At 38.1% G+C, this 23,634-nt stretch overlaps 1 protein-coding gene across 6 annotated transcripts in view; it reads left to right on the top strand.

The window, feature by feature from the left end:
- The window catches only part of TANC1 (tetratricopeptide repeat, ankyrin repeat and coiled-coil containing 1), an 83,691-nt gene that overhangs the window by 36,558 nt on the left and 23,499 nt on the right, over nucleotides 1-23,634 (top strand). For 4 of the 6 annotated variants that reach the window (XM_065671167.1, XM_065671164.1, XM_065671163.1 and 1 more), the window contains 5 exons: nucleotides 9,495-9,596; nucleotides 12,261-12,382; nucleotides 13,342-13,534; nucleotides 19,699-19,956; nucleotides 22,235-22,360. In XM_065671167.1, coding sequence (XP_065527239.1) covers nucleotides 9,495-9,596; nucleotides 12,261-12,382; nucleotides 13,342-13,534; nucleotides 19,699-19,956; nucleotides 22,235-22,360 — 801 coding nt within the window. The remainder of the gene's footprint in view (nucleotides 1-9,494; nucleotides 9,597-12,260; nucleotides 12,383-13,341; nucleotides 13,535-19,698; nucleotides 19,957-22,234; nucleotides 22,361-23,634) is intronic. The other 2 variants (XM_065671166.1, XM_065671165.1) reach the window with 1 other exon arrangement.

Genomic DNA, 23,634 nt, shown 5'->3' with positions numbered 1-23,634 from the left:
CAGTACATTTATTTGATTCATATCTGCAAACATAAATGTATTAATAGGTAAGTTGCTGCTGAAGTTGTGACAAGAAACTTGTTAATTTTCAGTGGTTGGGTCCTTAGTAATGACTGCATACTTCGTGTGAGCCTTGCTAAATAAGGTGCTCCATCTGGTTCCCTTTTATCAGCATTGTGCACATATATATCATTCCGACACGCTAGCATCACTTGGGTTCATCCAGGTCAGAGCTTGAGTGTCAGGTGAAATTGTCCATATTCTGTTACTTGTGGAGACACTCGACAGTTTTGGGTTCTTTGTTGTAAAGTTTATAAGCTCTAGGAACAAAAAGTGTTGAATGTTGGTTTTTGTCAGCATTGAGAAAGTCTTGGTTAATGACCCATTTGACATAAAATTAAAGAAAAATGGTGCTCAAAGGATTGCCACAGGATAGTAAATACAATTTGTAACAAGTATTTTTGGTTTAAGTTGCCTGTCAATATTTTTTTTTCCTTTCAAAGTTTAAAAATAATAATCTCACTTCACGCCAGTGATTTGGGGTTGGTTTTGACAGTTCATGTAAAAATTTTGAGCCACTGAATGATATTTTGTTATTTCTCTCTTACTGCAACTGACTGTCATCCTAAGCAATTTTAAAAGGTAGGTTGAAGTCCTTATAATGGGGAAGGAAATGGGATTTTGCCAAAGATTTAAGAGCTCAGGATCTAACTCTCAGTTTTGTTACTGTTGGGAAAACTTAACCGCATTCTAGGTACATTTGAGTACATGAGGTATAACCTCCCTGCTCTATGATTTAGTTTAGTGACATACATTTTTAAAAGCAGAGTGTAGGTTGCTGTTTCTGTTGGAAACATTCTCTGCTGTTTCTTTGACTTTCAACAAACTATACCTCGTAGAAGATGACTTAGTATAAATTACCTGTCTAGCATCTGGAGTGGGAGTAATGAAAAGAGAATATATTAATGTACTGATTTCAAAGCACTCTGGTTAAGTAGCTTACAAATAGCAAGTTAAAGATTTTTCAGGAGATAGTGAATGAAGGAAGAAAAGATTCCACAGAAGGTGAACGTGGGATTCTGAATTTAAGGTGTAGTAGTAATGAAGTTACCTGATTAGTGATAAAATAAAATTCTAATTTTAGTCACCTCAGTTAAGAGGTGAAGACAAAGAAACTACTTAAAGATGTATTTTTCGGTATAAATCATACCATTAAGATTTTTTCAAGTCTTTGAAACTCTGTAATTCAGCAGAGGATGTGCTGTAGGAAGCTTGGTGTTTTCTGTCCATTTAGACTAAGAGGATTTGTTCCATCATAGGCATATTTGTTCTGTTAATAATGTAATTATCAGATCTCAGATTTCGGCTCATCTTGCTGAGAAGATCACTTGGGTACCTCACTGATGAGGTAATACATTTATCTGTTCAGAACAGGTTTGAAATTGCTGGTCCAGGGAACCCCTGGGCAAACACAGGACCTGCTGGTTTTGGTGGCTCTCTGAAACAGCTATCATGATCTCTGGCACACCACATTCCATTTCCTTCCTGTCATCTGCTACCCCTCATGGTAGGGGTTCAGGCCCGAGTCCAAGCTGATGAGTACTCATATGCTAGGAGACCACTATGTTAGCAGTGTTAGCTGTTTTGTTGTCCTGTTGCAGTGGAGAGGCATGGTGACTCATGTACACAACTGAGAGGGTGTTTTTTTCTGCAGTGTGTGTGGTCATAGCTGCTTTTTGCCCATCATCTGAAAGCAGGTCAGCCACTAGAACCTCCTAATGCATAGGCAGGAAAAACCACCGGAGAGCAAGTAAATTTCTTCACGGGAACATGGAAAGCTGCACCATCCTGTTTGCACAATCTGCTATGAGTGACATTATGCTTCAATTATTTGCATAGGAGGAGCTTTTTCTTTGTGAGAAGAGCTTGGAAGAGTACCAGTGTTTCTGGCCCTGGTTCAGTCCTCAACTCTAACTATAAAAGGAGGGAAGAGAGAAACTATATCTTAAATTACTAAGGAGCCTAAAATTATTGGCAGAACTAAAGTGACTGGTTCATTTGGAGTCAAAAGCTTCCTTAATGAAATAGTTCATTGAGGAGGAGGTGGATAAAAGCAGAAACAAACAGAGCAAGGAAAAAGTTGTCAGCAGGACAACTCTGGGAAGGGAACCAGTAAATTAAAAACTGTCACAGTAAGTTGAATTTCTTATACTCATAAACCTAGAATGGGCATTGCTTGGACTGGTAATCTTACAGGTATGCAACAAAACCAATATTTATGTTCTTAAAGGGGTAATAGTTGATTATACACTGATCTTAGGAGGGTCAGCTAAAAGAATGAAAATACTGATTTATAATGGAGATTAAAAAAAGTTGGTTGTTGGAGTTTAAGACATGAATGAAAGATACTGCTGCTGCCCTTGGAGCAAATGTTTACTGACTTAAATTATTGATACCATCATGCTTGAACAGAGAAGGAGGCAGCTTTCCTTTTAAAGACATCACTGAATGCCCAAGAGGACTGCTGGAAGAGTCTTCTATAAATGTGCAGTAGAACTGTTAGTTAGTTTTTAAATTAAACTGTAATTAAAACTTTTTATTAATAAACAAGTTAATCAACATACCTGATACTTGAGACTAGACTAGGTAGGAGAACTGGTTTCACCTAAGGCTCCAGCTATGTGCATTGATCTTGAAAATGTGGGGAAGCAGTTCCTCTTGCATGCAATAAGCTGTCCAAATGGAAGGTCCTGCATGTGAGTCAGGCAATCTGTCAGTACAGACACAGAGTCAAATATTCAATGCAGATGGGAAGGAAAGCTGGTTCAAAGCACAAGTTACAGTAATTTCTTGGAAAGTCAGCTCTTCTGCAATCAAAAAAACATTAAAAATCAGGAAAGCAATAGGTCATAACAACAAAGTGTCATTATAGAATTCTATAAATCTGTAGTTCATCTACACCTGGAAGATACTGGGGTAGCTCTGGTGATACCAACTTGAAAAACACACACTAAAGCTAGAGAAGGGCTGCAGGAGTGACTAAAGGCGTAGAATGTCTCTAAAATCACTTAAATAGATTCAATTGGTATTTTTCTGCTTGGAAGAAAGACAATTTTAGCGAAAAGGAGACAGTATGATTACTATTTCATGCAGTTCTGGGTTAACTTGTGGATGGTGCAGATTGTTAAAAGAAGGCGGGGGTAAATTCTTGGAAGGAAAATCTGTCTAGCACTGTTAAATAGAAAGTGACCACTTATGACTTGGGAAATGATAAGCCACTTAACACAAGTCATAAAAAGTGGACCAAGGAAGTATGTTTTTTCCATAACTTAGATTTTTCTCTGGCTTTTGCTGCTAATGAAACGCTGTTCCAGATGAACCTTTTATCAGACCTGATTCAGTCTTTTTACACTTTGGGAAGAGAGCTTCCATTGTGCAGATACAGTTAATCTTTAAATGGGTCCTTTTTTATCCATGGAATAATTCATGTCTCCTATTCTAGATTGGTGCATGAAAATAAACTTACTATGAATTTTCCTAGTTATTGTGATGTTGTGCACCAGATTTGCAAGTACTGTAGAATGCTTCCACAGTGTTTGTGGGGAAGAAAATTCAGTACAGGGTCTCCTCCACAGCTTAAAGTGTGAGGGTTAAAAATACGTCCTGAAGATATTTCCATTCTGATCTATTTTTACGTGACTGATACATGTTGCTCTGGTTCTTCTGGAATGGTTGCTTTTTGTTCAACTCTGACATATGTAGTTATACTTGTGCCTACAAATGACCGATTTGGACTATTGTCACCTTAAATAATGTGATTTTTGTTTCAAAGGAATGTGTTTTTTAGCTGCTTTCACCAGGGTCAATGCCCCATGTATTTGTTATGAAATAGCATTGAAAGAGCACCCTCTGGTGATAGTTGGTAACTAAGCTATCAGTTTAAAAAAATGTAATCATCCTACAGTCTTTAGGTAGAAATATAAACCTGTGTTCCCTGCCCAGTATTTCTTAACTAAGAAATGAGGTTATCACCGTATTCCCATATTGCACTTTTAGGGGGAGATCTGAAAGAACAGGTAGGTCCCATGAGGAAATGCATCTGTGCTCCTGTAGAACCAGGTTGTACCTGGGGCAGAAGGTACAGGCTGTGGTGTAGCAGGCAGCGCTTCTCTAGGCCAGCTGCAGTGTGACAGGGCAGCATGTTGCCTCAGGGAGCCTGAGGCCAAAAAGGGGAGAATTGCAACTTGACTTTAAAAGCAGACCTCTGCCTCAAAGTACTTACAAAAATGAACAAGAAATCAATGTGGTTTTTAGAGACTTTATGTAGCATCAAAGGCTGCTGCCAGAAGGATGAATGGGACACTTTACATGATTGCAAGTGTCATAGCCTAAATATACTGTGGTTTTTAATAAACAAAGTGTGGGATGTCTCAGAGAACTTTGGTATGCCCTTGAATTTTGAGCCAAGCAGAAGGATTCTATTTGAAGAGAACTACCTTATTAAGGGTATAGTTAGTTTAGCACGCGTTGTGCAGTCTCTCTTCAGTGCACCCCTAATGTGGTTTACTTTGTTAGCGAGGGAGATTGCAGACAGGAAAAGGAGCAAAAGTTAAAGCCTGAAGTGCAGCCCTAAGTTACATATTAGCAGCAAGGAGGAGGGAAGCCAGCCTATTGGAGTTGTTCGCAGTGTGCAGCTTGCACATCACATACTAAGAAGACCTGGCAAGCTAGTTGTGTTTTATCCAGCTGCTGCAAGTACTTTGAAAGGAGGGAGAGAGGCAAGTCCTTCTTTTGTTACTAGTGGGAGGGAGGAAAGTGAGACCTGAAGAGCTGCCATGGCAGAATAGTGCAGCAGAGAGTGAGCCAGTTACCCACTAGGTCTGAGGCTCAGTTTGTGCCTGTTCTGTTGTTTGTCGTTTTGAGGCGTTTCGGTAATCTTTTCCCTGATTCCAGGACATTATATCCTGTTCTATTTTAAAACTGTTGTTTTGTTATTGAGGATGTATTTTTGTTGTCATTGTTTAATGGGACATTCACCTCCTTTGTTTTAAAAACTGTACCTTTGGTTATATTTGTATATTTAACTTAAGGAAAGGTGCCAGCTCTATCCTTCATTGTTTTCTTGAAATATCACTGTAAAACTAATTAGAAGTCATCATTTGTCAAATGCTGCAGTAGCATGTCTGGATGCAGTTAATTCCTGTATACTAAAAGAGTGGCTGTACAGGTACACTGAGGCATGGTCATGACTGACAAATGCTCACTTCAGAAATAGCGTGGAGATAGTGAAATATTACTTTTACAGTTATTTGAGAATATACCAGTAGCCTTCTACTTTCATCTGCTGGAACTTTTTTGTGTCCTGAAACTTATGCTTCTACTTGATAAGTTTGTGAACTTTTATCGCAAGAAAAGATCTTGCTTAATAGCTTGATAACTAAGGCCCTTTCTCTGTTGGCTTTTTTTTTTTTCCTTTTTTCAGCTTAGTGTCCATAGGAAATGAGAGAATTATGATGCTTGGTTTTTATATGTATATATATATATATTTTATTATTTTTTTTTTACTGAAAAGGTTATATTTTTAAAATCAGCTTTTCAGTCTGGCACTTTGTTCACGGTATTATAGTTCCTACATAAAATAATTTTTTTTTCTCCTTTCTTTTAAAGACTACATGATTTCTCAATGAAACAGTATCTAATGTGTCATTCTGTAAACTTAAGAGATTTAAACACTATGGACTATAATTTTAAAACTTTTTTTCTATAAGTTTGAGTTGATGTAAAACCAGTGTAAGCTACGTTATGGATATTAAATGCTTCCATCAAAAACACTGCTATTAAAAGGTTCCTTTAAGATTATAGCAGGCAAAACTCATGATGATGCATTGGTTGAAAATGGGCATAAGCCTGTGGAATCACAGTGTGGGCTTATTAACCATTAGGCCAGTTTTCATTAACATTTGTTTTGTGCTGACTCAGTGATTCTCTAACCAGATATCAGTATACTACTGTGATTATAACGAATAAATTGGGGAAGTTTAAAAATGCACACAAAAAGTTTTAAAATGCCTGCAATTTTGTCATCTTTACCAATGATACTCAAGTGCACAAGAGTGCAATAAAATGTGGACTTGGGGGATATTTTCCTTATTTTACAGATGCGCTATGTAAATATTACTGTGTTGTTCCTTCATAGGAGCCTGTAAAATGTCCTGTCTTCAGTGAATGGGCTTCCCAGGGCAGAGAGAAACAGATACTGTCAGAATGGGGTGGCTGAGCGCAGCTGCTTTCTTGTGAAAGTATTCCTGATCCAGAATGTCCTCAGGGAATGAAGGACTAAATTCATTCAGCTGGTGTACCAGCAGCTCAGTTTAGAGGCGGGGATGGGACATGGAGGACCTGTGCCCAGAAGTGTAACTAGCTGTTGCTCCAAAGGCATGCTGTGAACTGCCCTTGGGTCACACTCAAGTGCATCTAGCTTTCTTTGGAGCATCCTGGCTTCTGCACCGTCTTTCTTTGGGGGAACTGGTCAATGCTCAGATCCAAAGTGCTGGCATTCTGCAGTTAAAAAGTGTGGACACAGAAGTAAGTGACTTGCATCCCGGATGTCAGCATTTGCTGGCCTGCTGCCATTTTGTTTCTCATAAACTGTAAGCTAAACTGTTAGCAAAAGACCTTCCACCGCCAGTCACCAGTTCTGCAATGTGTGCAGAGATGGGAAGTGAAACAACTTGAAAATTGAAGAGTTTGATAATAACAAAATCCATGTTCTGCAGCAGCGTTGTAGGTCTGCTGCTTCAGAGGCTTGGTGGTTTTGCCTACTGTATGTCATTAATTTTTTTTCTGCTTTAAAAATAATATAGGTAGCTGTAATGAGGTAGTAGCCTACTGACAAGTTAGCCTTGTCAGGAGTTTGTTACTGATTGATACAAGAAATAATTAGTACTTGAATTCATCACCCGCTTTCAGTATGGGCTTATTGCTGATGAAAGATGGAGCTTGGAAACACATCTTTATTCTTGAGCTTCAGTTGCTTAACAGCATGTCAGTGCAAACTTAACCAGTCTGACCAGGGAAGACACGTGGCTGAGATCTTAGGATTTTATTTCGTTTTCAAGTCTATCAAATTTTATTAAATAAAGGGTCTAAAAGGAATGCTTTTTGAAAACCAAGGACTGGCATGACTTTAAAGATGAAGTCACTGTAGCTTTAAACTTTCTTTTTGGTAAGTGCTTTTAAAAAGGACTTATGAAAGTAGTTCTAATGCTGGGTTATAAACAAAGTACGTAACTTGTAAACTAATGCATTTGATCAGGTGAAGGATCTGGGAAAAAAGGTGTGTATAGCATAGTGTTGATAATTATTAGCGCTTGAGATTTTTAGTACAATTTAGATGCTTCTGATAAGACCAAGATCCTGCTATGAGGTCTTGTGTCTTTTCTGCTGAACTTAAACTGCAGAGTGAGATATTCTGGGAAAGGGAGAGAGGGATACAGTAGGAAAGCAAGGGGAGAAGAGCTTCCTCAGAGGAGAGGAGCAGGAAAGTAAAAGAAACTGAGCCTGGCTGGGGGAATCAAGTTGCGCTGTGATTATGTGAGGAAGTACAACTGTAACAGGATGCCTTAGGGTTAGACCAGATCCTGTAAGGACAGTTTGGAATGGGTGGCGTGAAATGAAAGTTTTGTGGGGAAACCTCGCGTTCCAACATCTGGAAGTGCTTCACCAGAGAGGGCAGTTGTCCTGACAGCTGGTATTTCTAACTGTCCAAGATTCCTTTTGTAGTGCTTAAATGCTGCTTAATTACTATGATTCTATGATTCTGTGATTCTGTTTCACATGAAATACACCAAGTTCTGCATGCTTGCATTTGAGTCTCTGATTTTGTTATTATGATGAACAAAATAATAAGAGTAATATATAAACACGCAAGATGCAGAAGTGGAATGCTGCCAGTAGCATGGTTTTCTCTTGTGCTTTGTCACTGTGGCCTAATGTACATATTTAAAAATAATTTGGCTGCAGCATGTTGGACATATTTGCAAGTGAGGAAACTTTCCTACTCTTACCATGATATTACGTGACAGAGAGAACTTAAGATTATAGCTCTTTAACAAGAGGTTGCACTTAAAGAAGGGAAAAATTACTGTGTTGCCATAGATGGTGAAATCCACAGAAATACCTTTGTTTTAATGTTTTGTTAAGCCCAGCAACTGTGTTTCTAGGCACTTCCAGCTAATAATTAGGTGATTCTGGATGAAATACTGGAATTGCTTGTCATAACTTAAGATCACTAAAACTTTGAAAGTTTCAAGTGGCTTTTTACACACATGGCAAGAAATTGGGATTGTGTTAAGGAAAATCTAAGACAAAATTTGTGGTTGAGTTTTAAGTACCACTTATGACGATGTTTCCATTCCGCATGCCATTTACATGTCTTAGCTTTCTAGTGTGTAGCTTGTCAAGTTTCCCTGTTCACGCTTTTTCAAAACTCTTAGGTTGCAAATGCTTTTATTGATACAGAAGTCTTGCATATGAGTAAATATATAATGGAGTTTGAGGTTTATGACATCCCGTGCATTAGTGTAAGCAGTGTAGCTGCCTGTACTGTCTGTTGCTGACTTGAGTTCAAAATTTCACTCTGTATTTGTAGCTTGAAGTGTCGATTGAGTAGTACCCTCATGCTTTTACTGGTAGACATTTAGAGGGCAGCACCTCTCCCTTTTGTTATGCAGATTGTGTACTTTCTATTTTCTGTGGTTGGTACTAGACTGTATTTAGAAAATAATAGGGACCTAAACAGCCTAAAACCGAATCATGGTGCTGAAAGTGAGAGGAAAGAGTCAATCAGACAAAGTTTTTTTAGAAGTATGTCTATGTGAATTCATCTGATTAATTCTTCTTAATACTGAAGGTGGTATGTTTGAACTTAGTATCTATGTCAACATTAAATGGCTGTTTAATGAAACCAGAAACCATTAGTAGCCACCGATGTTTTCTTTTGTTTTTTTGAACTCATCTTCACCATTACTAATGATCAGGGCATGTGTCAGTATCTGGAGGAAGTACACTGTAATATAAAGCATTTTTGGTTTTAATTTGTGTCTTCTTGTTGCAAGCTGCCTAGTGGTAGTCTTTCTTTCTTGGCTTCAAAGATGCTGATAATAAAATTATTTTCCTCTAAAGCTCTGATCTGAGGATGCCCACTGAAAGTTGTCTGAGTTTGAACTTGAAAAAGTCACTCAGTTCATATATACAGGAGTTTTTTTCAGGCAAGCAGATAGGGTTTGTTTTCCAGCAGGATTCACATTCCAAAAAGGCTGAAGAGTGTTTTTCTTCCAAGAGTGGAAGTGCAGCAGCTTCCTCATCTTTACAGTAGCAGCTGCGTATGTAAAAAGTAATTCCTCTACTTATTTTGCAGAGGATAAACAGTGTACCTCTGAAACTTGTGGTCCATCTGGAAAAAATTAGTTACACTCAGCTCATTCCCATTGCAGGTCCGATCAGGAAGCCCAAGTATGTGGAAAGTCCTAGAGTGCCAGGTGAGGCAGCTTTACCACTGAGGAAAGGATTGGAGCAAGGAGAACCCAGCCAAAATGGTAAGATGCAGCTCAGCGATACTTTACTTGGGAGAGCAGCTGTTCATTTCAGACAGTGATACAAAGGGGCCCGCATAGTAAGGAAATAAGACTATTTGCTTTGTAGATGCTTTGTAGATTTTAACATGCTGTGGTAAGGAATACTTGCCATTATACTTACGTAATCTGTGGAACTGTCTCAAGTGCTTGGACCTGTGTGTGTTCTGCAGGCAAAATGATGTCCGAGTGTTGTTGACTGCTGCATGTGCATACTAGAAGTTTTCTGAACTTGATTTTAATGTAAATTGAGCCCAGGTGTGTAGCTCTGCACGGGGTACAATGCTTCATTTCAGAAATTTTGTAAAAGCTTGCTAAACAAGAAGGCAGGAACAGTAGCCTCCTGTGTTGGCTCTTACAGGGAAAAGCTACCTCCCCAGAATGAATTGATATGTTCGTTAAGTTTGACTAGGGCAGCAGAGTGTGACTTTTGTTTTGACCGTGACATTCACTGTCAAGTGACCTGTTTGCTGGTATATGACTATATGCACTGTAACACAGGTTTTGTATACTTTGTATTTTTAGATTAATTTTTCAGTTTAACTGACCTTGTTGAACTCATTGCATATAACTGGCAAGGTTCCGGCTGAAAAATTGTTTTCATTTTGCTTCAATTTTAATAGAAACTACAGTTCGAAACCCCAATGTTTTTCTTCTTTAAAAGCCCCTTATTTTTGTTCTGTACTAGTGAAAATAGAACTCATTGTAGTTGTTTTCACCATCATCTTCTGTGTGTCATCTTCTGGTATGTTATAGTTTCTCTGGTCCCTCTTGTGCCTCCATCTTCACAGCTGGCTTGGTCCTGGCATTAAAGCTTTATGTCCAGCTGGGAGACCATGTCCCCCATGATCCTCCTGTTCACAGCACTGTACTCCTATACAGTGAGACTGAGGAAGGTCTCTAGCATTAAGGATTAAACAGTGGTTGCTGGGTTGAACACCTCAAACTCTTGGCTTATATCTCTGCTCCTGAACTGAATTCAGTACTATGCCTGACAGTTACTCAGACTTGTCAAAGTTTATTTTAATATAGCAATAATAGTGTTTTGTAACTTTTACAGGAGAATGAAGATGTTGATTTTGTGAACTCTGTGATTTCCAGGATTGTAAGATTAACTGTAATCCCTGAAATGACAGTTTTATGGAGAAAATGTGTTTTTCAAATCTGTTTTCAAATATTCTAAGACCTGTAAATTCGCAAATTATTCTGAGATAAAACCCCTTTTGCTATCTGCTTTCAAAAAAGACATAATTTCATAAATTACCTCCTTTGGGGATTAAGAGAGAATCAAGTAATTCCATCATCCAGAGTAAAACCTTAAGCTGTCCACAGTATTAAGAAATATGAACATTCAAGTAGGCATTGAGCTGGAGCAAAATGAAGATGGATGACCAACTAGTAAATGATGCGTATTTGCCAACCATGGGGTTTATGTCACTCATAATACTGAAATATTGTTGAAGTAATTGTTGAGAAAAATTGTTGAAGTAATGCTTACTGGTCAAGCTGTTCACTTAAGATCATTGCTTTCTATGTTTTTCTTACAGTCTGCAGCTTGGGGAAAAATGTGCTTTTTATTGCAAATGCCACTGAATGTCAGTTGGGTGTAATGTGGTTAGATGCCACGTGCTCTTCATGAAAAGTAAACATGGTCGTGACATTCATTTGGCTTCGTCAAGCCATAAAAGAAAGACCAAAGTAAAAGGGGCAGTGTTCAGCCTGTTTTGATTATTATTTCCTTTTCCTTCCCCTGGCTCTGCTTGTGTATAGTGTAGAAGGTAGCGCAGCTAAGAGGCTTTGTGGGCCTTTTAAACTTCTTCAGCAAATTCCTACACTGACATCTCTCTCTCCTTCTACATTATTCTTCATTCTTCCTTATCCATTGGAACTTTGTGTTGCATGAAGCCTCCAAATTTTGAACTAATAAAACTGTTCGGATGTTCCTGCTGCTTCTGCTTCCAAGGTGCTGACATTCAGGAGTGTCGTGCCCAGAAGCGTTGGTTGGGAAGCAGCAGCATAGGCTCCTGTGGTTTTCCGTGTTTTCAGGGTCAGGCAGCAGCTACTGCAACCAGCATTGCTATAGCTGAGGATTCCTGCAGTTTTTCTGAGTGGCTAGATGATGCTCCTTAATTAATTGACTGAGGATGGGACAGGCCTACATATTTTAGTGGACAAAATAAATGCTATACAGATGTTTCTGCTAGGGAAGGTGATTATGGGTCGATAGATAATGCCAAACTGTTGGCATCAAAGAAGGAAAATGGTAGATGCTAGCTTGCCAGATTATATTAGCAATAGGTGTTTTCCCTAAGCAAATCATGATGGGCTGTGTTTGTTGGCAGTTGCCAACACAAACCGGTTGCACTGAACCTGCTTCTGGTTTGACTGGCAGGGTGGGGTTTTTTTCTCCCCTAGATTTGTGCAGATATGCAGAAGATCCAAGACCTACCAACAATATAAAGTCTGATTGTCAAAAAGCTTAAATGGCATTAGCTTCTCTGTTAGAAATAGCACAGACAGAAGAACTGATGTTTACATTTGATTGTACTTTTTCTATCTCTTGTAACAGTTTCTAAATTTCCAAATTAGACTCTAATTTTCACCATTTTTTTTCTCCCCATTCCAAAGCAAAGCCTGATAAGGACTCGAGCTGTTCTCCTGCAGCACAAGAATTGATGACAAGATTGGGTTTTTTACTGGGAGAAGGGATCCCAACATCTGCTCATATAGAAGAGAAAAATGAAGTCATGGTAGGATAATGGAAAATAATATATTTAATGTTCATCCTGTTTCTGAGAGGACTAATGTTAATTCCTCTGTTTGCTGGTTGCAGTTACTTGATAACAAAACACAATCCATTTTAATAGGCATATGGTAGCAGAATTGTAAATTAATTATAATGAGTGTGTCTGATTGTTTTGAAACTGTGAGTTGATTTTGCATTCATAAATAAAAAAAAAGAAAGAATAGGCTTCTCATAATTTCTGGACGTTAAACCTAATCTACTATGAATGTGAATAGCTTCAGGGTTCTCTCTGCCTTTAGTATTTAGGAGGAACATTTTCTTTTTTACCTTCTGTTCTCAATGATTTATGAGAATGAAAAATGTCAGGGGTTTGTTAAAATAGGAGCATGCTTTTGGGGTAGTGTGTTTTTTCCTGAGAAGTTCATTTCCATTTGACAGTCTGCCATTTGGGGGCAGAGGACTTGGGGAGAAGAAAGCAGCTACTATCCATAAGAAACTCATCTGCTAACCAAAGCAGCGGAGTAACTACCAACCTTTCCTTCTTCCCCTGCCTCTCTCCACTTTTAGTCCCAGGCCTCATAAATCATAGTGCATGGGTTTCAGTGAATATGACTCCAGTTCTGATGTTTTTAACCCAAAGTTAAATAAATAAATACTGGGGGTGGAGGAGAAGGGTATCCAGGAAGATGTTTAATAGAGAAGAAATCTGCCTCACTGCAACTGAACTCACTGAACTGTAAAATTCCTTTTTTTTTCTTCAGAGGTCACTTTTTAAGATTAAGCTGAAAACGCTGTCATTATGGTTCTCAGTAAAGACAAAGCTGCTGCTTCTTGAAGTTTTTGCTTGAAAAATGGGCTCTTTGCTTTGTTCTTACTTTGTTCTTCACCTTGATGTTTCTGATTTTTCGCATAGTAGTGTACTACCTTCTGTGTAATAACTGTTCGTTTCTCTTCACATTGCAGTGTACAGTAGCCAGTCAAGGAGTGAGCCCATGTTCCACCCTCACAAGCAGCACTACATCACCTAGCACTGATAGTCCCTGCTCCACTCTCAATAGCTGTGTTGGTAAAACAGCCACTAACAAGGGTAGTAGTCCCTGTGGAACCATTAGCAGCCCAAGCTCCACCCTGGAGAGCAAAGACAGTGGAATTATAGGTAAGGATCTTAACTAGTAAAGCGATTCATACAAATTAATCTTAATAGTACAAATCTGAACAGCTGCTTCCTGTCATTGTGATAATTTTTATACTGTCCATGGATCCTTTTTCAAATCCTCAGTTACTTGAAAGACTGAAATAATATTCTTTGTAACTGTTGCTGTTGTTAGGTGTGCATTTGTCTTCTTTTGTTTTCCTGGTGCAGTTCCAATTTCTCCATGTTTTCCTTTAAAATAATTCCTCTGTTTCTCTCCATTTTTTATTTTCTTCTGCTTTCCTCATTTTTCCATTATGTATGTCTCTATAATGCATTTTGTAATGGTGAAGCCCAGCATAGCTTGAAGCTGGTTTCATTTCCAGCTGAGGAAAAAATAATCGATGTTACTTCTTATGAAAATAACCTAAATCAAGCTGTTTAAACTCAGTGCAGACTTTTGAGTAATGGGCATGAAAATTAAGCTAAAATGGGGCATCATGGAAGAGGTGAAATTGTGTGGTCCTCTGCAAAATAGAAGGCTGAACCAGGGCTATACATGCATCTCTTACAGGGACTGTTATTTTTAGAGAGGCAGCTGCCATCACAGACCAGCTGTTACATAGCTCCTTTTACCAACTCACTGAATATTTCAGTAAGTCTGTTTGGTGCTAAAGGAAAGAGCTAAATTCTTTGCTGCCTCGTTTGTGCCATCTTCTCTATTACTGCTCCCTGCCCTGGTGGGACTTTGTATTGCTGTCTGCCTGTACCTTCAGGCATCCAGGTGGCTGCTTTATTATTAGTTTCTGAAAGTTCAGACTGAGGTGTGAAAAGCATATTTTTCATGTTGTTATAAACTGTTGTAGGAAAGTTTCTTTATTGGTTTGGTAACATTTATTTTAATTTTTATTAAATTTTTTCTTTAGTGCTGACTCCTTAGCCAGTTGATCCCTTTTAAAACAGCTGTTAAGCTTACCAACGAAAGCACAGAATGCCCCTAACCAGATGCTTTCTCAATATACAGAAGTGAGCTTTCTGTTTTACTTAGTTCTGGACTAAAGGTGGACTAAATTTAGAGAGGCTGAAAAAGGGAAGCAATTCTAAATCTCAGATGCCTGGTTTTAACAAAGTAACTTGAGAAATGTCATTGTCTTTGTGAACTTCGTACGTTTTTATTTACAACTTGTTTGTAGGAGGAATTCCAAGTGAAAGTAGTTTCTGCTTGTCATTGTGAATACTACCATGATGATCATTGGTGTGGTACTTGCTAAGTAGTGATAATACATGTTTTCATAACACAGTTGATAACACTTTACTCTGACTTTGTAGATGTTCTTGCATTTTATTATAAAATGAATTGGTAGTTATAAGCTATGACATAACATTGTTTTTACTGAGCAGCTATCCTGAAAGAGGTATTCTTCATGGGCGAAAAGACTCATTGTATTACATTTATATATATACCTTAGTTGTAGGTTTTCTCAGAATTTAAGGTTTCACGTTTTCCTTGCACTGATGCAGGTATAAAACAAACTCGCATGATTGTACAAGTGAGTATATTGGTATAAAAATAGAGTGATACATGACTAGAAGAAACAGTAATAGCTCTGGTTGCAAAAAATACCTGTCAATATACCTTATTTTCTTGTTTAAAATATTTTATAGGGGTTCTGCTTTTTTAATAGAGTAATTTAAATCAGTTCTCCAAGTGACAAACTGGTCTGAGAGAGTTGTGCCATTAAAAAAAAAACAGGCTTCCCAGATAGGCTATGATTACAAAGATACTTCTATCTTTATAAATGCACCTATTTTAAGCTTTTACTAGTTCTGGAAGTGATGTGTAGACTGGCTATTAGGCATTTCCGCTTAGGTATGTTTCTTAAATTTGGGACTTTTAAGGCTTCTCCAGGTGCTGAGTGTTGCCTTTTTATAAAAAGGGATGTCATGTTGGTTTGGAATACGTAGCTGTTTGGAGATCGAGACCAATGTGATTGTTCATTTGTTTAAAGTGGTGCTGCAGTGAAAAACTTCATTGATTTTGCAAAAAAATCTCAAGTTTTAAGGACTGTCTCCTGTTCTGTATGCAATTTTTGTTTATATCAGTGAGAGGAACGTCAGTGTGGCATTATTAATACAGTAAATTGGTTCTCTGGTGTATAATACAGAAGGAGAAAAAGGGATCCTGTTTCTCTGTTAATTACATATTTTCAGCCTTACTGAGCTCCTCTGGGAGGTGCTGCAGCCCAGGGGAGGGATACATGCATGCTTTGTATGTGCAGCTTAATGTCACAGAAGATGCGTTTCGTATGCAGATATTTTATGAAGTCTTGGCATAAATAAATGCACATTATCAATAATAAGACTCATCCAAGTTCATTCAAGACTAAACATCCGAGCAGCTGCTGGTTTTGCACTGGAGTAGGTTCCTTCTTTCCTTATGGAAAGGACGGTTAATAGGCTGGAGCTGTGTTCTTTAATCTTCTTTAAAACCTGTTCTTGAGTGAGAGCTTCTCTCAAGTGGAAAGTACAGATACTGATATGAACCTACTACCCATGATTTGCAAGCTTGAAATAGTCTGAATATATCCGTATTCTAAATGAGGTCAGAACTAGCTTTTTATGTGTTTAAAATAGTACTTGGTATGGCAGCTGTATAACTTTGTATGCTAGTATAACATTGTATATATACTATAACATTTAACATATACTATATATATTGTAATATACTAGTATAACATTTGTATAACATTGTATAACTTTTTAAATACTAGTATTTTTAAGAAAGTGAATTTGAACCCAGTGATAAAATTTGATTATTGAGCTAATTAAAAGGAAGGGGTTTAAAAAATAGGACAAAGAAGAAAATAAGTCCTTTATTATACAGGGAAAGGAGAGGATGGTGGACTTGTTAAGTGTGTTAGTGTGAGAGCAGTGGAGGGAAACCTAGAGAATATAGGAGGGTGGGGAGGCCAACACCTGTATCAGTCCTTCAGTCAAGTACATATGATTTATGATCATGGGACAGTATTAAAATAATCTGCCACAGCTCTGCAGGGCTGTCACTTATGTCTCAAATTAAGGGAGAATTTGAACATGTCCTGGCCATTGGCAAGCCATGGCAGCACCGCTTCCATCTGTAACTTCAAGAAACCAAGGAGAGAAATAAGATCATAGAATCATAGAATAGTTAATGTTGAAAAGGACCTTAAGATCATCTAGTTCCAACCCCCCTGCCATGGGCAGGGACATCTCACACTAAACCATCCCACCCAAGGCTCTGTCCAACCTGGCCTTGAACACCGCCAGGGATGGAGCATTCACAACTTCCCTGAGCAACGCATTCCAGTGCCTCACCACCCTTACAGTAAAGAACTTCCTCCTTATGTGCAATCTAAACTTCGCCTGTTTAAGTTTTAACCCATTACCCCTTGTCCTGTCATTACAGTCCCTAACGAAGAGACCCTCTCCAGCATCCTTGTAGGCTGATGCATCTCTCTGACAAGTGCTTTTGTTTTTTTAAATACAAACATTTCTGTGCATTGAAATTTGTTATTGGTAGTAAGTGTGCATTTTAAGTTATGTTTTAGCAAGTATATGTTTTCTAATGTCTTTGACAGAGTTCATCCAACCATGAAAATAGCTTGTGCTTTTGTGCTGCTTTTGTGGGCTTCCATTGTGTTTCTACTCCCACTATGTTTTCTGGGCCAGCAGACTCTGATAGGAGATCCGTCTTTTCTGCCTTTCCCTCTTTTTACTTATGGTTCAGGTTTCCTTTAGTTTTCTAAATTTTTAAGGCTGTAGTTACATTCTTCCTTGCTTCTATTGAGTTTGACATAATAGTAGTGGAGGCAGGTTTTAATCTTCAGCAATGGGCTAAGTAGGAGAAAAAACTGGGCTACTGGCCAAAATGTACCCAGTACCCACTATAGGTAGCCACTGATACTAGCCACTGTTCAGTATGGACGTCTTGAGCAGCGAGGTTTCTTCATGCTACGTTTCACTCCAGGAGGAATCATAGTTTTAAATATTTCATGCCTCAGGAGAAGACAGTTTTTTTTGACACCATCATAAAAATGAAATAAATTTGTCATATGGAAGTACAGTCTGACCTGTGTGCAAAGGTTAATGGGATGTCTCAAAGCTATTTTATTCTGTTGCCTGTAAAATGTACGTCGTATTATTGGTATTTCTTAGAATATGAGCTCTTGAATTTAAGCATCAGATCTTAAATTCTTATGAATGTGAGCCTAAGCTGGAAGAATGAAAAGTTGTGTGAGTAATTCCTCATCCTGCAGGGCTGAAGTTGCAGTGCAGTTGATGTGGAGGAGCAGTTGGTGCTTATTCTGATGTGACAACCCAGAGTTTTAAGGAGCAGTCTGCATTTGCATTTTGTTAGCAGTCCAGTATGGTGGAATATTGTACTTAATGGTTTGGTCAGTTGAATGTAGAATCACCACATCCATGCTTTTAACATTTAAAATTTTAGCCTTTGGAGGACCCACAGTTCATGTAGATGATATTCGAACTGGCATTGGGGTTGGTTGTTTGGGTTTTTTGTTTTTATAATCCTGATGTTCTTTCATTCTGTTTTGTATTTTCCTCTGCTGCATTCAAGTGTTCAAAAAGCATTGAGTGTTGGCTTAACCTGTAATAAATATTTGTTGTTCAGGTATTTTGTGAAAGTTTAACAGAAATGTTGAAAACATTTTAAATGAAACAATAATTTCACTATTAGATGTACAAAACCCAGTATATATTTGCAGTGTTCTTATGCAGGCACATTAGCCTAATTTTATCAAACATTACTTAAGTAGGTCTTCAGGAGTATAAATTCTTCACACCTTCAGTTATTGCAGGAGGCCTTGATTAACTACAGTCTTGAGGCACTAAAGATGCACTCTAATAACCCTCAGCCACCAAACTGGAATATTTGGAGCACTCCAGATAGTGCAGTTAGTGTTGTTTTAGCTTTCATCTACTGAATCACTAGAGCAGTGGAAAACCACTGTTCTGTAACGCAGCATGCAAAACCACCTCTGTGGTTTTCAGATGTCTTTAAGCTGAGGCTCTGTCTAGCTCTGTGTTACTTATTTCACAACATCTGAAATTTTCATACCAAAAAACCCCCACATCTTACTGCCAAAAAGTTTCCCTCAGTATTGAGAAATAATTTGCAAATGTTTTCCGATTAATTTATAATGACATCAGAAACAAACAAATAAAAAGCTTTTATTTGAGCCTCTCATTTACTTCATACTGCAGTACACTGAAATGCTTTAAAAGCCCAAATCAGTATGTTTAATAGAATCTGAAATCTTGTTCATATATTCTACAGGGCCTGGTCAAACATGCATATAGCCTTGTGTGCTTTTTCTGACATTGAAATGTGTTAGGTACTTAAGAAAGGAGTAATACATAGCTCAGTTAATGGCAGCTTTCTATTAAGATAAGTTTGCCAGGTATGTGAGTGCAGAGAGATTGCCATCCTAATGTAGCTACGCTATCTATGTGAGGTGAGCTGGGTCTCTGAACAGCGGTGAAGTTTTCTCACGTGTTTCACAAACATACAGGACATTTGATCACAAGAAGGCTTGTGGAAAGCCTCCCAGCTTTGGAAGAACTGTGCAAGTTTTTTCAAAGTGTTGAATTTTGAATTATTTTTGTAAAATATTAGTCTTTAAAAATGTGAATTATCAAAAAGGTGCATTTAAATTCTGCTCTTGCTCTAGATGCTATTCTTACTTCTTAGTAGGCTTTTGTTGTCCCCATGATTGCAGAATGGTTTGAAAGTTTGCAAGATCTGTTACAAAATTTGAATTTTTAAACGAAGTTGACACGTTTTGGGGAAGTAATAGATTGTTTGTATAAAGTCATAACTGTTTTGGTGTTGGTTTTGTTGTGTTTATTCCTCCCATCACAAATTACATAAACTTAACGATGCACCTGGATTCTTCAGAACAATTTTCTTTTTGCTTCCTTTCTCAGGTGTTTTTCCCAATCAGAGAAGCTGTGTTACTTGGCTCTTCTAGATAAATAATACTCCTTAAAATTAACAAAATACCTAGTGAAGAAATACTTGAATATCTACTGGCCCCAAACGCTATTTGAGTATGAAAATTAGCATGAGTGTACTATTTTCCTCTGATGTGTTCTTTAGTTGGGTTTGGGTTTTTTTTCTCCTCTTTCAGCAACTATAACAAGTTCATCAGAAAATGATGATCGTAGTGGATCCAGTTTGGAATGGAGCAAGGATGGGAGTTTCAGAGCTGGAAAACATCAAGGGATTAGTCATGATCGAAGAACAGATAATTGTTCACCAGTTGCAGAAGAGGAAGCAGTTGGATCTGCTGAGAATTTGCCAAAGGAAGTACCAACAGGAGAGGGTCCCATTCCTTATGCTCAAAATACTGGCTCTTTAATAATGCCTCGTCCAAACTCTGTTGCAGGTAAAGTCCTGAGGTAGAATAAATTATGTTTTTAATGATAGGACATTTCTGTTGAATCTTTCTGTTGTTAGTATAAAAGTATTTGTATAGGAACAAATGAAAAAAGCATGTCCTAAACTGGCTAGATGAGCATTACCTAAGTTGTTGTAATTGTGGTTCAGAGGGCTTTTATAGTGCTTTTTAGTAGGTATTGGTTAGGACTTTTGCAATACTTTAGAGTCCATCAGTTATTCTGTATCTAATGTCAGCTAATCCTTAAGGTGGTTGTTCTCTCTTGTGTGCACTCACATTTGCTAGATCCGTAAGTCTGATGTAGACCAAGACCAAAATCATACATTGATCTCTGTTGAACAAGTGACATACATATTTTTTTAAAGCAGTATATGAAATTTTGACTTTTAGTTGAAACATTCATTCAGAAAATGTGAGTCTGTTCAGTTCTGATAGTTATGTATGTGACCTTACTATTGCTTTTTCTAAGTGTTGTGAAATAAGCATATCTCTGAAAAAGCACTTCTGACTTGAAATCTATTTAGAGGAAGGAAGTATATAATGTGTTTATCCCAGAGCAGTCTAACAAATTGTAATATACTAGAACTGCAACAGGAAAAGATGCTAATGTGCAGCTCTGTAAATATTAACAAGAACTTAAGACTTGTCAGTAACAGCCAAAATCTAATGCTTATACAAACAAACAAAAAAACCCCATTCCTACTTTTAGAATGCTTCATAAAATGTTATGAAAGATAGTGGAGCACTCACTGCAGTCTTAATAAAGGTAATTTGAGGCTTCAAAATACCATGAAAGTTAATAGAATATTACTTCAAAATTCTTTGGTTGAAGGATTATTTTACAGCAACATACTACAGTATGAATACAATAATGCCCAGGTTCACATGGGACTAAAAAAACTATGGGTTTATAGTGCTGAAAAGTTAATGCTCTGTGTGGACTGTCCCATGTCAGAAGAAATGTACTATCCTGATTTTAGATGTTCCAGTCTCTGACAGTGCAGAGATGTTTGCTACAGATTTTTGGGAAATCTAACGTGCTTTCAAGCTGTAAATTACTTTTTCCAGGCCTTTGAGTGCTGGTGCTAATTCTCTCTCTTTAAAACTTGGATAATTGTGGTAGATGTGCAAGAAATTAAATAATTAACCTGCAGTACCCTTGCAGATAAGGGTGACTGAAGAAACTTTTCCTAGATGAACATGGGATTGGAAGTTGTCACACCTCCAATCCCTGCTAGAGAAGCAGGAGTGTTGTTTTAGGAATCATTGAATTGTGTCTTGCTGTCACTCTTTCCCCTTTTACTGTGTTTCACTTCCTATTTTGGAGTTCTGTTATTCTCTTCCTGAAGAAAACTTGCTAGTTCATGAACGTGATGAAGATGATATTCTAGTTCTATGGCATATGTCAAGCTTATGTGTTCTGCTCCGATTATCATTTAGAGCATTTGAATTGCTTGCATGTGATTCATAATTTTGCCACATACTTGATCTGCATGTCTGTCTAAAACTGGAGATGGACACTAGTTTTGCTGGCCCCAGGATATGACATGGGAGGAAGCAGAAAATACCTGTTCATGGATAGAGCATCTTTCTTTTTTGGCTTCTTGCTGGCTTATGTCAGGAAGTTGTTGTCAGTGCACTCCAGAAATCTGAATTGCTTGTGCCCTGCTGTGTTGTCCCTCCAACAGATGGAAGATTTTGGATTTGACATCAGTTTGAAAACTGCTTTTTTAATATGAATATTCATTTCTGGTGAAAAAGTATGTGTCCATGATATAACTCAGCAAATGTATTCTCTGGATTTTCAGTTCTTCTTTTGTATAGCAATCATTTTGGTTTAAGAAATTAAGAAAATAAAAAATGGTATCCAGAATTCTATAGCATTTAATACAAAAAGAATGTAAATGTTTCCTCACAGATAGTGTACTAGCAGCTAATATCTGAAAATGCTCATAACACTTCTGACCTCACTGGTATGGTGGTTCTCATGGTAAAAAAAGGAAACTGTATTAACAGGAGAACTGTTTACTATGTGAGGAAGTTAAGGCAGATGTGAGGGCCACCTAAAAGGGGAAGAATCCAACTAAATATTTAGCAAACTTGATTGAAAAGCATTTTATAAATATTCTAAATGACGTCGACCACTGCTGTTGTCTAGAAAAACTTATCTGTAAGTATAGCATTGAGGAAAGAATGGTAATTAATAGAAATGCTCTTTGTAACTTATGCTGACAGAAAAATAAACTTCAATCCTTTAATATTCTAGCAACAAGTTCAACCAAACTGGAAGATCTGAGTTATCTGGACGGACAAAGAAATACTCCCTTACGCACTTCAATTCGTTTACCTTGGCACAACACTGCTGGCGGGAGAGTGCAACAGGAAAGTAAAGGTATGCATGTTTACATCTGCATCTGTCTTGGCACAGTCATAACAATTCTTCAGTAGTTTTGTAACATGGATATTTTGTGATCTTTGTAAACTCCCCTGCCCTATGAAGTGTTATTTTAGAGTGCTCCTGACAGATCATTCAGTATGTCTGAAAATAAAATGCTAGCTTATATTTTTCCCTGCATACTGTTGAGGTTAAAAATGAAATGGATGGCTTTTAATAAGGAATTAGTATATTGTTTATCCAAGTGTGCATGGGCAGTGTAGTGCTGATCATGGGCATCTCCAGATTGAAACTGTGTAATACTAATTCAGGAACTACTGAGTATTTTCTTCACTGCTATGTTTAATCATGTGACTTAAGAAATACTGTGCTGAATTTAAAAGCTTCAGGAGGCTGTCATCAGAATTCTGTTTTAGAAAAAACACAGCTGATCTAATACCATTAGACTTATTTATGATTAACACATACTTATCTCTGAGAAGTCATGGAGATCAGGGGACATCCCAGAAGACTGGAAGAAGGCTAACGGTACCCATGCCTACAAGAGCTTAAAGGAGGATCCAGAAAATTGTAGGCCCAATAGTCTTACTTCAGTCCCCGGGAAAGTTATAGAATGAATCTGCCTGGGAGCTAGCATAAATCAAATGAAGCACACGACTGGGAAAAGTCAGCACGGATTCACCAAGGGCAAATCGGGCTTGACAAACTTGATTGTCTTTTGTAACAAAGCAACTTGCCTGGTTGACGTGGGGCAAATGGTGGACATTGTCTACCTAGGTTTCTCCCAGGGCTTTTGAAATGGTTTCCCACAACCCCCTCCTAGAGAAACTGATGTATTACAGTCCTGACATATGGTCTCTGGGGGGGGGGGGGGAGGGAACTGGCTGACTGGCTGCACCCTGATGTGGTGGTGAACAGCCCCTTTTCCAGCTGGGGACCTGTCACCAGTGGGTCCTCCAGGGATCAATACTGGGCCCGGTGCTCTTCGTAAGTAATCTGGAAGATGGGATTAAGTGTACCCTTATGAAGTTTGCCAGTGATACCAAACTGCGTGGGAAAGTGGACATTTAGAAGGGAGAGCCACGCTGTAGAAAGACCTGGACAAGCTGGAACAGTGAGCTAACAAGAACCTTATGAAGTTCAGCAAGGGCAAATTTAAGGTGTTGCACCTGAGAAAACAAAATCCCAGAGTGCCTCGACCAGACTACCACAGATTTGGTCAAGGAGGCGAGTTCCTCTGTCACAACCAATAAAACAGAACAATTTAAGCA

Source organism: Lathamus discolor, chromosome 3, assembly GCF_037157495.1.
Source record: "Lathamus discolor isolate bLatDis1 chromosome 3, bLatDis1.hap1, whole genome shotgun sequence".
In the NCBI taxonomy this organism is placed as follows: Eukaryota; Metazoa; Chordata; class Aves; order Psittaciformes; family Psittacidae; genus Lathamus; species Lathamus discolor.
The sequence above is the reverse complement of the archived record's forward strand: the minus strand, read 5'-3'. Positions and strand labels throughout refer to the sequence as shown.